This window comes from Lonchura striata, chromosome 4 (genome assembly GCF_050655825.1).
Source record: "Lonchura striata isolate lonStrDom1 chromosome 4, ASM5065582v1, whole genome shotgun sequence".
Taxonomy (NCBI): Eukaryota; Metazoa; Chordata; class Aves; order Passeriformes; family Estrildidae; genus Lonchura; species Lonchura striata.
The window spans coordinates 46,169,932-46,183,515 of NC_140706.1; the positions used below are offsets into that span (position 1 = coordinate 46,169,932).

The window sequence follows — 13,584 nt, forward strand, 5'->3', positions numbered from 1 at the left end:
CAAGAGGGACACCAGGGATTTTTGTCTGGTATTTTTTTTTATTTATTTTATAAATCAATAACTTTATAAACATACAAATAAACCAAATATATTATATTTATATTGAAACATCATTTCAAGTTTTTACACTAAAGATTATTTTGAGTTTAGAGCTGTGTTTAGGAAATATTTAAAACTCCAAACACTCTAATTACAAAAACATATCAGCTTGGTTTCCCTATCTTATTCTGTAATGGATACTATCAAATTTAAAGTTAGATCCTTGGAAGAAAAGGAAGAAAAGCGAAGTAAACAAAAAAAAACCCAACAAAAACAAAACAAAACAAAACAAACCAGGATAGAATAGCAAACTAATTTTTAAGGAATCTGAAGCATCTTTATTCAGGAAAGATTCAAAGTTACAAATCTTTATTTCTTTTGACTGGGGAAGCTTCCAAGGAAATGTTGACTGTCATTTGACACAACACTTTCATTTTAAGCACACAAACACACTTCACCAGAGAAACTCAAAGTGCAGGGACTAAAGTCTTTTTACTGGGTAGCTCTTGTGGGAGGGAACAAAATGCTTTTTTGAGTTGGGGCCTTTACACCTGGACTCACTTCACATTAAAATACAGAAGATCAGTGACCAAAAGACCAGGGAATCCAAACTAGATGCTTTGAACAATGTTAGTGACATTAAACAATATTGAACTTAAAATCAAATCTATCAAATCTTAATGATTCAACACAGTTGTTGCCTGCTCCTGAACAGAGTTTAATATGCCAACACCTCTCAACTATTTCTCTTTCTGTGGAAGTACCCTCATTACCATTCACACAAGAGAATGAGCCTTCACTGCTAGCAGTTCCAACTAAGCTTTGGAAATGAGTCTTTTACAAGTTTGTTCTGAATCCAGAATTGATATGGTTAGAAAACAGATTCAACAATTCCAAATCACTTTAGAAGTTAAATAAGTGACAACCCTCTACAAAACCAGGATTCAGTGTCATTACTGTTTCAATAACATAAAATAAAATTGACTTCACAAAGTTACTCCAGTGTGTAACTCTTTTGGATAAGAGGCAAGAGCCTTTCAATACTCTTTCCCATATTGGCTTACAGAGCTGGTAAAAGGAAATTACAACATTCCATACTTTTCTGGCAGAATTCAAAAAGAACCCAGAAAACCAGAGTAGTAAACACACAAATTAGTAATATTTGCCACTGTTATCAATCTTATGAGTTACAAGGAACATTAGTGGTGGGCACCATAGCAGAGTTTAAAGGTTACAACAGCAGGCTTCAAAAACAGAGGACTGAGAGATCCTGTACAAATAATAAAATCATTATTAGTAATTTAGCTGATGTTCATTCAGCTGAAACATTCTGAAAACAGCCTTAGGAAGTCAAGACAAGTTGGTGAAAATCACTTGCTATCACAGAAAGTTCTGAGTTGGAAGGGACACCCAAGGATCATCGAGTTCAACTCTAAAGTGAAGGGCCCGTACAGGGATTGAACCCACAACCTTGGTGTATCCGGCCCCATGCTCTCACCAACTGGCCTCATGTCTGCATCTCGCTTTACAAGAGAGTAAATCACCTGATAGGTGTTAGAAATCCAGTTACAAGATAAATTAGTTCAGTTTTCCAATTGTTCCCTCACATTCAACAGGCAGCACAAATCAGTTGAGTGGAAGTCAGTCTAGACTGAGGTGGCTTTTTTGTGTTTTTGTCCCACTCCTCCTGGTCTTTTTGGAACAGCAATTGGCTGAACTTCTGTCCTCACACTGAGTCCTATGTAATGGCCCAGGTTTTGGTGCCAGGCACACCTCTGTAAGACAAGGACAGCTCCAGCACATGCCTCTCTGCAGGGCTGAAAGCAGACACAAACCCACTTCCTCAGCCCAAATATAATCCTGCAATGCTCTGAAGGACCAGTGTAGGCTGGGAAAAAAAAAAAAAATGGAAGAATCACCTTTTCCCTCAAAAGCGACCCATCATTAATAACCTATGCCTGCAAACCATCCTCCAAAACATGAGAAATGCAAGATCCTATTTGGTGTTTGCTAGACACAAGAACATCTCAGGTGGAATCCAAGAAGTTACACTGGTCTTTCAGCAGCATTGGGGGGAGGTAAATAGCATCCGTAAAAAACTTTTAATAGTAAGAGCATTTTGAATTGATTTTTTCTGCGTTATCCTCAATTTCTCTTTCTCTGCAGCTGTCCTTGTGCTCCATTTTCTAGGCAGTTTCTAAACTCTGTTTGTGTAAAGATCACTACTTGCAACAAGTTCCCTTAGAAAATACTTATCACTGATAAATCACCCACTTGACTATCTTCCTCCCAGTGACCTTTTAGCAGGCAGGTAATGAAATCAGCAGCAGTGATACTTATAGAGTACTCACTGCCAACACATTGCTCACACTAATTCTTCCAAGCAGAGATGACAGGAAAGGAGTGGCAAGGACTGTTTTGTTCTGAATAATGGTGTTTTTTCTCTAAAGCAGACTTTAATGAAGGAAAAAAAGAAAAGAGTGTTGCTTCAGTGCTTGTGAGTTCCCATCCTTTGCTGACTTCCTCCTTTTCCCATTCAAACACAGACTGCTTCTAGTCTGGCTGCATCAGCAAGCTGTCTGGGGCAAGATTGCAAGGCTCCCTTTCTGGCAGGGGATTGGGATGGATGCTCCAGGGAGCCTGGGGAGGGACTTTCACTGCTGCCATCGGCTGGCACGATTTCTCACCAACAGGACCCTCTTTTCGGTGGCCTTGTTCTTTCTCCTCTTCTGCCAAAGTCTCTGCTGCTTTGTCATATGTTACAGGCTGCTCTTCCTCTGGAGAAAACAGATATGTATTACAGAAAATTACATGTGAAAAGATTCACAGCAGCTAAGCTAAAAGAAATGTAGAGGCAGCTTTGAGAGAAGCAAGCTGTGAAAGAATGCACAGAATCTGATTCAATACCAGTGCATGACAAAATAACAAAAAAAAACAAGAAAAGTCAAGAACTGCTTCAGATTTTAAGAAATCACTTGTCCTAGGCTAGATTCATGGTTTTCTCTTTTAATACATAACAAAGAAAGGCATGCTAAGACTACCTGTCTGGCAAAATTAAAGTCTCTTCTTCAAAGTCAAAAGATCTTACAATTATTCACTGTCATGGCATAAGAACTTCCTTTAACATGTTAAAAAATACCAGATTATTTACCAATATTGTTGTCTAAGAGGGTGGAACACTTCTGCTAAAACTTTTATGAAAAAATCAGACACCTGTCATAGGAAATTTCTGATCCAATACCTGCGTCTGATAAAGCTGTAAATGAAAACAGTGTTTTTCCTAATGGGAAACATCGGTCTTCATTTGCTGGACAGTGAGGTTCTACACATGTTCTCAATATTAGTGCATCTAAGTAAATGTGAGGCACATTTTCTACTGATTAATAAAGTGACTACTCAGTGTATATCTAAGGACAGGACTGACAATTTTGAAAATCTTGCAAGATGCCTGGATGTTTGTATCCTCAAACATTTGTATTTGCATATTTCTAAGTGGCTGAGGCAAACTGTCTTCTCTAGTAACTTCTGCAATTTGGAAGTATATATGGTAAATAAAACTAATGTCTTAGGGTATTAGTCTTTCTCCATCAGTTCTCACTATCTGAGCAATTAACAGATCCAGTTGCCACCTAGAAGGCAGTATTTCCTAAAATTCAGAGTGGTTCAGCTGGTAATTTGAGGGCCTTGGAAGCCCATTCTGTGCTTCTGTGCCACCTGCTGCCTTTGGACCAGTGATGAAAGGTGCATCTCCTCCATTCATCTTATCTTCGTTTACGCACCAGACACTCCCCAAGCAGTCAAACATCTTGTTTAACACAAAAAGCAGAACTGCAGTTGCTGCCACGGGGTGAAACCTGGACTCCTCACACCCTTCAGTTATCCTGCCTGAACGGATAAGGACTGTCAAAGTGTACTGTTCCATGCACATCCATTCCCAAACAGTGTAAGGTCTATATTAATGCAAACATCTGATATTATTCTTTCACAAGAACCCTCTGGCTTGTCCTGTGTGAAAGCATTGCTGTAAGTGTAGTTTCTCATTACTAATCTGCAAAATGTAGGACTGAATGGTCTCTTCACTTAAATACAAACATGGGCTCTGCCAGAAATAAAATCTGGATTTCTCTGTCTCCTCTACCAGCCACTGCTCCTGCTGGTACAAAGTGAAGAGAGATCTAATAAGGAAGGACATCCTACTCACCAGATTCTGATGGACAGGCAGGATGAGGATCTGCTGTCTCACATTCAATTAGATCAACTGCTTTATTCTCCAGAGAACTGTTACCCTCCTTAAAAACCGCAAACTGCAAATACATACAATGTGCACAAAATATGCAGAGCCCAAATTAACAAAAAAATGAATTGGTTTTCTGAGAAACCCAAGAGGTGAACTAAAAGGGCTACACACACCAACCACAGAACAGGGAAAAAGGTTGTTCTGGCTTCTGGGATGACCCTTCCCCCTGCAGGTAATTAAACATTTGAGTTGATGACAGCCCCAGTCTTTCTTTGGAAAGTGCACAGTCTCAGTCTAGGTAAGAACTACCAACTCTCTTGCTTTGCAAATCAACATTTCCAATGGCAAGGCCCAAAGTTCATGAAAATCAACCCTCTCCATAGTACTGAGGGTGACTTTTCTGTAGGAATCCAGACAGCAGGAAACTGCCAAGCACATGGAAGAAAACAAGCCTCCCTTCCTGGCTCTCAGCAGCTCCTGCAGGATGCGGATCCATCACGCCACAGTGGCAATGGAAGTCAGAAGATGAGACCCTCTGGGGGAACATGCAAAAAGCACCAGGGGGAAAAGCAGAAAAAACAGGGGCAGAGGAAAGCAATGTGAAACACTATGATGAAATTGTACAGAGGAAAAGACCCTTAAAGGTGGGAGGTTTAAAGAGCAGAGACAGGGAAGAAGAGAAAACATCTGTGAGTAAGATGTTCCAACCAAAGGACTGATAGATTCAGGGGTCCAGGTAGATAACTGGTGAATTGATGTGGATGGAATACACATGTAGCAGGTGCACCTATTTAGGCATCCATTCATTTATGTAAAATCTGTGCTCTTACAGTGCTACTCTATATGTGACAGACCCCCAGCAGAGATTCAGCTACACACAGTTCTGCAAAATATATTTGACTGTGCAAAGCAAAACACTTGGTGAGAAGTCTCAGAATAGCACCAAAATGCAGGCACATGCAGAAGTTTATGTTAGTCCTACATATCAGTAGGACTAACCCAGGCTGGCTTATGGAACTCTAATATGAATGTAAAAAAATATGCAGGCATACCCTCAGCTAATGTACCCGCAGCTAATTGCACCCTCTCCTGGCAGAAAATAAGTAAAGGGAAAAGTGAATGATGCTTGGCCAATTGGTAGTTATAGTTTCAGTGTCATGATACCTAACTTTCGATGTGTGCAATAGCACAAAATCTCGTTATCCTCTGTATCAACCCAGACAGGCAAGAACGAGCAAGTCCTTGCACTCTCTCATCAGCCTCACAAATGAGCAGTGGAGTGAGGACTACCTAATGAGTGAAATTCATGAGCTCCTTACATTTACTGCATATACAAGATACAACCCAATATGAAGTCCTTTGTTAACAACATTAACATTGTGTAGTACCCAAAAACCTTACAAGTTGAGCAGCTGTAGTTTCCTGTCCCTGATGTAGTGTAACCTTTTTTTTACAGAAAGCTTTCCAATAACCTACTTGAAGTGAATAGTACAAGTGGGCAACTTCCCACAGCTTTTTGGCAACTCTAGATATTCTAACCTGAGTGTATGCATGCAGGAAGCCCTGGTGAACTTAACGATCAATGGCTACATCAGCACAGAGAAAATCACATGCATGAAACCACAGCAATTATTATTGAGTCAGCACCAGTAATTAGCAAAGGGTCAGTGATTTCCTCTTCCAGTGTGCAACAAGTCATTGCAATAAACTACCTTATTAATGTATTCAATGTCTCCTGGTGCATAGTGAAACATAACAAAATGTATAATAGATGTAAAAATGTGATTTCTTTTTGTTGATCCAGTCCATTGCTTAGCTGCTTAGTTACCTTATATTCAGCAAAAATGTCACTGGTGGCCAGCATTAACTGCAGGGTCAGCAGAAGGTGGGAACAGAGCTGATGGACTGCAGGCCTCCTAGAGCACTGCTCCCAGGCAGTGAACTGTTCTCAGTCCCAGCAAAGGTTTCTGTTTTCTCAACTTCGGGTATTTTACAAACTGTGGATTTTACTTCTTCTGTGGACAAATTATGGCATTGCCATGACAGCTCATTTGCTGTCCAATATCTGAAGGAAAGGTGCTGATAATTAAACATGCATAAGAGCATGCAGTTGACTAGCTAAGGAACAATATGCCCTAACCAGTGTCAAGTTGATTCAGTACTACAAATATGCATTTGACAGTGTGCTACAGTGGCTACCCACTCACAAGTCCTGCCAGCCACTCTCACTAAACCATTTGCAAGGCCATTCTAAGAGTCTCAGACTGAGCACAGAAGTAGCCACGGATGCCAGTTATGTTACTTGACAGATTCAAGTTCCAACTGCAATCACCCAGCAGTGTGTTATTCTAATGCCAGTCAGAACCAGATTCTTAAGCCAGATTTTATAGGGCTAAATACAGCTTCAAAAATGACAACAGCCACAGGCCTATACAACCAGACCATGTCAGCATTCTTACCTACACCAGTGTAAAACCGGAACTTTATATATCCTACCAAGCTGCCTGATAAAATCCTGGTTGTTTTTCTTTACAAGGCAGCAGCTTCTAATACAAGATATTTAATTTCATCAAGCCTCAAAATAGAATTCAACATCTCATGTAGCACACAAAATACTTGGCTCCCAAGAAGGCTTTTTTACAGAGGGCATACTTTCCTGTGAAAATAACTGTGTGATATACCATGTCATCACATTGCCATTTCCTTAATTTAGAACACAGTTCCCCAACTGTTGTGTTCAAAGCTAACAATAACACTGGCTAATGGTTGCAATACATCCAGGCAGCTGTGAACTTTGAGGGATAACAATGAGGTAAGATGAACTAGGGTTCACAGCAAAGCACTTGATGACTCTAGCAGTTATTTAATGTATTTAAGATGTGAATTATTTGATGGATAATCTCAAGTGGATCCCTAACACTCTTTGATCCTTCCTGATTCCCTCTCCACTCCACATTAATATAGTTACCAGAGACTTGTTGCCAGTAGGTGTTACGCTCTCGTTGTCAGCACGGCTGCTGGCAGCTCTTATCGCTTCTGCACAGAGATTCTTCTTATACAAATTCTGAGTTCTGCAACAGAACAAAAGCTGAAGCAAATTATTTTGCTTTGGGAGGAACACATGCTTTTTTCACACGTTATTCTATCAGTATTCACAGAAGTACATATACTTTGTTTTCTCTCATTGGTTTGTGTATTGCTATCCATTACCACACAGTGGTTAAAACAAATAGCTTGTCAAAAAAAGAAGTCAGTAAGAAGTGCACAAATGCTTGTTCCAATGTGCCATCTGTAAAGGGTCTTTCATTGCAATGAACAATAGGCCTCATAATTTTAACTAGACCCTTCAATTTTCTTACATTATTCTATTTACAATACATTTATCTTACAAAGATTTATTTCAGTCAATGCAATGAAGAGTGTTTGTGGGTGAAGCTCAGAAATAAAAAGCTGACTGTATTTTTGTACACTGTTGGTAGCTGCAATTATGAAAGTCACTTTTGTATTCATCTGCATCATTTATGCAAAGCAACTGTTTCAGAAGTTACTATGAAATAAATAAACTGAAAGTCTCAAAAAGCTTAGAAATAAGATCCTCCAGGAAAAATTCATGATCTAAAGAATTGGCTTTAGGGGAAAAATCTATTATTACAATCTGGAACTAGAAAAGGTATGAATAATCATCTCTAAGAGGCTAGTTCCATAAATTCAAAGACTTATTTTTGCAGTTAAACAGCAATCTCTTATAAGGCAGTATTAAAAGCCCACATGGGCCCAAAGAAAAAAAATATTTTACTTCTTTTGAGATCCAAATCAGTAAGTACGTCTTTATTCACTTTACAAACACATTTTTGCCCTTCTAAGCACCGACTAAAAAAATTAATGCTATAGTTTTCGAATTATGGAAGTCTGAGATTATAAAATCTTTTTGCTTTATCTGTTTTAAATAAAATTTAGTCGATATTTACCAATGAAAACATGAATTGTCCTTTTATTTAGGAACTTTCCTTTTATTTCTACATAGCTTTTATATACTAACTGAGAAAGGTCACACGGCATAATTACCATATATTTCTCCCTTCATAAAATACAACATAAATTAATTTTGCTTTGGGTGGCCTTGGTTAATTGAGGTGAAGGAATTGTTGGTATTGAATCCATGATTCAGGTTTGGGTTTTTTTTTGTGGAAAAGAGGTGTTTCTTTTCTTTCCAAGATAAGAAACTTGGCATACTACACAGTCAGACTGCATAAACCTAACATTAAGAATAACACAGTGCTCTTCAGCAGACAACAGTAATTGAATAAACCAACACAATATTTCAGCATGCTTGGCCTTCAGTTTCCACATTTTCAAATTGACAGGTGTAGACCTCCAGCTTCATTTCCTTCAATTAAAAGGAGATTGGCATCTTTGTTTTGCAGGGAAAGGAACAGGACTATCAAAGACTTAATTGGTACATTTTGAAATACAGCAGATTCTCTCAAAAAGTGGTATAGCAATTTCAACCCAAATACTGGTTCTCAGACTCCAGTTAAATAGGGATTTTAGATCAGCGGTTTAATTTTGATCTAGTTATTCTAGTAATTGCTGCAGTTCAAATTCAGTCAAGTGTGTAATTGAAAACCTGTTGTTGTGGTAAATAGTTATATTGATCAAAAGCATTTTGCAAGAAAGAAACATAAATCTGGCAGAAATTACAAAAGAGAGAGGAAGGGAAGAAATTTAATACTTTCATGCCTTTAAACAAAACATATTCTGTCAATTTTTCGTAAGACAACATATGAAATATATGAGAAATGTAAGAATCTCATAATTTTTCTGTTCTTTATATATCCACTGATCAAAATCTGAACCCCAGGTTATGAGAAAAAAAATAGGCTGCACTTAGCTTTAATTTGGGACTCCTGTCACTAATTAATAGAAAATAAGAAGTGTTGCTCCTTCCCTACTCTTGTGGACTAAATATGCCAAGAACCATTAAATAAGAATGAAAAATACTAACTTGCATAGTTAAGTTTTTTTGTAGCTTATTTTTTTATATCTAGGGGAGTCTAATTTTAAAATTGACCTAAACCACAAACAAAAATCCTGCATTTAAATCAGCCTCTGAGAACAGCTGTCTGCCAAGGTCATGGCCAAAAGACTCTAGCTTAAATGCTTAATACTTTCCAGTCTAAGGGACACCAATGACATTTAATTTCACATCAGACTGGGTTCTTAAATAGTGACCATTGGAATTCTTTTTGCCACAGGAAGAATCCCAAATCTGCGCAATTCATTACAGCCATGGAAAATGCCAGGGAGTACTTTTACAGCAGATGTGCTTAGACTCACTTCCCTGATTTTACTCTTTTTACTGCCAGGAAAACTCTTTCCATGTTTACTGCTGGAAGCATCACTCTATAAGTTTGCCTTCAGAAAGTTAATAGGCGAGGAAATTCTACACTCAATGGGAAACAAAAGCAGAGATGAGCCACCCCCTACCATGGGTTTCAGACATCTAGAGCTGTGAAGGGAAACACAGTAAGAACTAAATGGCATGTCCCTGAGCTCTGAAAGCTCTGCTCTCCTTCCCTCCAGACATGTTTGCTCCCTAGCACCAATGTGAGTTCTGCGGGCAAGGAACGTGCCAGAACTTTCTGTATTATTCACAGATCCAGTTACTAAATAGAACGGGAACTCCCATCAGCTGAGGAGCAGCTTGCGTTCTCGGCCGCAAGCACTCCGTGAAAGCAGGAGCAGCAGCAGCAGCTGGGCCCGTGTTTGGCAGCGGTACCTGCGGCAGTAGGCAGCCAGGACAGCCAGCAGCAGCAGCAGCAGGGCCAGCCCGGCGGCGCCCGCGGTGATGGCGATGCTCCGCACCTTCGCCCGCCCGGCGCGCCGCTGCTCCCACCACTCCAGGTCGCTGAACTGGCAGCGCTCCCCCACGTAGCCCGTCACACAGCTGCAAGGAGAGAGGGACACGCTGCAGCGGGCAGGGCACTCACAGCCCGGCACACCGCTGCAAGGAGAGAGGGACACGCTGCAGCGGGCAGGGCACTCACAGCCCGGCACACCGCTGCAAGGAGAGAGGGACACGCTGCAGCGGGCAGGGCACTCACAGCCCGGCACACCGCTGCAAGGAGAGAGGGACACGCTGCAGCGGGCAGGGCACTCACAGCCCGGCACACCGCTGCAAGGAGAGAGGGACACGCTGCAGCGGGCAGGGCACAGCCCGGCACACCGCTGCAAGGAGAGAGGGACACGCTGCAGCGGGCAGGGCACAGCCCGGCACACCGCTGCCAAGGAAAGAGGGACACGCTGCAGCGGGCAGGGCACTCACAGCCCGGTACACCGCTGCAAGGAGAGAGGGACACGCTGCAGCGGGCAGGGCACAGCCCGGCACACCGCTGCCAAGGAAGGAAGGACACGCTGCAGCGGGCAGGGCACAGCCCGGCACACCGCTGCCAAGGAAGGAAGGACACGCTGCAGCGGGCAGGGCACAGCCCGGCACACAGCTGCCAAGGAGAGAGGGACACGCTGCAGCGGGCATGGCACTCACAGCCCGGCACACCGCTGCAAGGAGAGAGGGACACGCTGCAGCGGGCAGGGCACAGCCCCAGACCGCCACCTCCGTCACCGTGCATTGATTCACCGCTGATCGCATCTGGTTCTCTTTAGCAGTGGCGAAGACAAAATAATTTTAAAGGTATGCTGTTGAAACCTGTAGAATCCAGTATTAAAAGTATTTTTTTTTCCTGTGCTGTTATTTTTCACTATAGAATTATACAGAGAGGTTGTCATTACCAGATTCCAATGGATTAAAAAGTAGGAAAAAAGGTTTCTTAAGTCCTGTAAATCCTGCTGTGTGATTAGTGTTTCCATAGGATTTTCCATTTAACTTCTTTCAGCAGCAAGCTTCCCTTTCTTTAAAGTACACGGGACAGGACTGACTCATATTTTCAGGGTGAGTTGATTAAGAGAACCAAATTTTAATCTGAATCTTTACTGTAAAATTAAAGATGAATGAAAGAGTTTAAAAAGCCCATGCATAGGATTCAGAAGTATCTTCAAAACTTACATTTAATATAAGCTTCTTCTGTAGCCAATTTTCTTTATTTATTTGATTTTACCATTGTAAAACCCAACATAGAAATAGCCTATCAATGCATGAAACCCTCAAATCAAAATTACTAGAAAGTGAGAAATACATAAAAAAATAATCCCAGATTGGTTTTATTATGCAAGGCAAGACATAAATAATAACTGGAAAAAATTAAAAGTTTGCTCTGTTTATAACAATCGCTCGGCAATGTAGGCTAAACTCACCACAATTCTAATTGGTCTAATTTTACTCAAGTCCAAGAGCTAGTAAAATGAGAAAAAGAAACAGGATTTAAACTGCAGCAGCTTTTACCTAATGGCATGAAAACGTTATATCAGCATTCATTCTTAAGTCAGGCACAAACACTCTCATTCCATTAAAATTTAGAATGCAGGTGTGCTGGAAGGCAGAAAAAATGCTAATTTTTAAGTGTTAAATTACAATGAATTTCAAACATGCTGGCAGATCTACTTTCTAGTGTATGATCTTTTATTAATTAAAATACAAATCACATTTGGCATGTGATTTTTGCTAGATAAAGTTTTTCCATTCCTTCCCTTCGGTAGTTAATACATTAGAGCCTGCATGAATGAATGCTGCCATCTAGTGAGGGTTCAGCGGGGACAGAATCCAGCAACGCCCACACACAAGCCCCAACCGCACGGTTAAGCATGATTGCTCTTAAATTTTTTAACTGCTTCCACTTCCAAAACTGAAAAAATATGTATATCTGAATTCTCATGATGCAGTAAAACCTAACAATTAAAAGAAAAAAAAATATAGTGATCCAATTTTAAAATTCTGCAGGTTTAGACTCTTCAATTTTGAGAGAAGAAATTTTGAGGTGAAAATAGATAGCTTACTCTGCCTCTAAAAGTTACACTAAGAATTCAAAACAAGTACCAGAGGTAACCACGAGTCTGTCTCCCATAATGTCTTTGCCCAAGGGCTTTGCTGAGCTCAGGAGATCCACAGCATAAAGCATCAACTTCATTCCCACATATGCACATGAAACACATTCCTTTCATATTCTTACAGGTACAGAGGTCTGTAGGCAGGGGAGACCACTCATATTTCAAAATAGGAAAGCCTGAGACACAGAGAGAGATTTTCCTACCCTGGAACAGCATCCACTCCCTGTACAGGTCCTCACTTACCACCTGTGACCTGGGGAGGAGGCATGAGGCAGGCAATGGATTTGTCCCATTGCAAAGATTTTATGCTTGATTTTGAGAAAGATTATGAGTACAGCTTGAAACATAATCAGGTTACACACTTAAATGCCAGCACTAAATATTTTGAAGAAATTATTACCCCATGGGACTTGGTTGTCACATTGACCAAGCCAAGACTGACTTCTGGAGACATGAGGTCCTCCTTGCTTTTATCAGTACCTGCATTTGGGGTACCCAGAATTAGGCTTCACAAAAATATTGACAGGGTTAAAAATATCAACAGGGGAATTTGAGGTCTTATTGTAACTCTCTCTGTTTTTAAGAGGGCAGTTATAGCCTACCCATTTCTGCCTTTTGGTATTGGAAGATGCTGACACCAGAGGATGTGACATGAGGGATGAACAGATCATTCATGGACAAACCCTTCACTGCCTGCAGCAAACTGAGGGTAGCATTTCAAGGGTGCCATTCTTCAGCAGAGAAAATACAAATTTCTGTACTTACTTGCAGGCATAGTCTTGTAGGTCAGAAACATAATTGCACACTCCACCATGGAGGCAGTATGACTCGTACGAAGGAGGGCATCCTACAAAATCACCTTGCACAGCCTTTGTAGTGTACTCATTGCTGGCAGCAGCTGGGGGAACAGTAGATTCTGAAACAGATGGTTTCACAAGGACATCTCAAACCTTTGGCCTCATTGGCAACATAATCTTATGAAAGTGTTCCAGAACTTCAAGGTACTAAATAGATAAAAATATCCAATTTCTATTAATTACTTGGTTTTATCTATTTCATTATGTTGTTATCAAATTTAGGCAAGTAGAAATATAGATCAGATTACTAAATATGATATGTTGATACGTAAATATTATTTCTAAATGTATTTTATTCATTATTATAATTTATTATTTAGAAATACTAGTCATAAATATACAAATATAAATGCATCTTATTATTAGTATGATACAATAATATATTAATATACTAATATAACATATAAATATCTAAATATTTTAGATTTACAGTGAAAGACCTACAGTGAT

General features: G+C 40.2%; 1 protein-coding gene across 3 annotated transcripts in view; it reads right to left on the reverse strand.

The window, feature by feature from the left end:
• Positions 1-353: 353 nt before the first annotated feature.
• Positions 354-13,584, reverse strand: part of EGF (epidermal growth factor) — a 56,790-nt gene continuing 43,559 nt past the window's right edge. For 2 of the 3 annotated variants that reach the window (XM_085578976.1, XM_021525471.4), the window contains 5 exons: positions 13,043-13,193; positions 10,056-10,223; positions 7,245-7,347; positions 4,241-4,343; positions 354-2,816 (listed from right to left, as the gene is read on the reverse strand). In XM_085578976.1, the coding sequence (XP_085435102.1) occupies positions 2,593-2,816; positions 4,241-4,343; positions 7,245-7,347; positions 10,056-10,223; positions 13,043-13,193 (749 nt within the window). In that variant the 3' untranslated portion in view covers positions 354-2,592. The remainder of the gene's footprint in view (positions 2,817-4,240; positions 4,344-7,244; positions 7,348-10,055; positions 10,224-13,042; positions 13,194-13,584) is intronic. The other variant, XM_077782954.2, reaches the window with a different exon arrangement.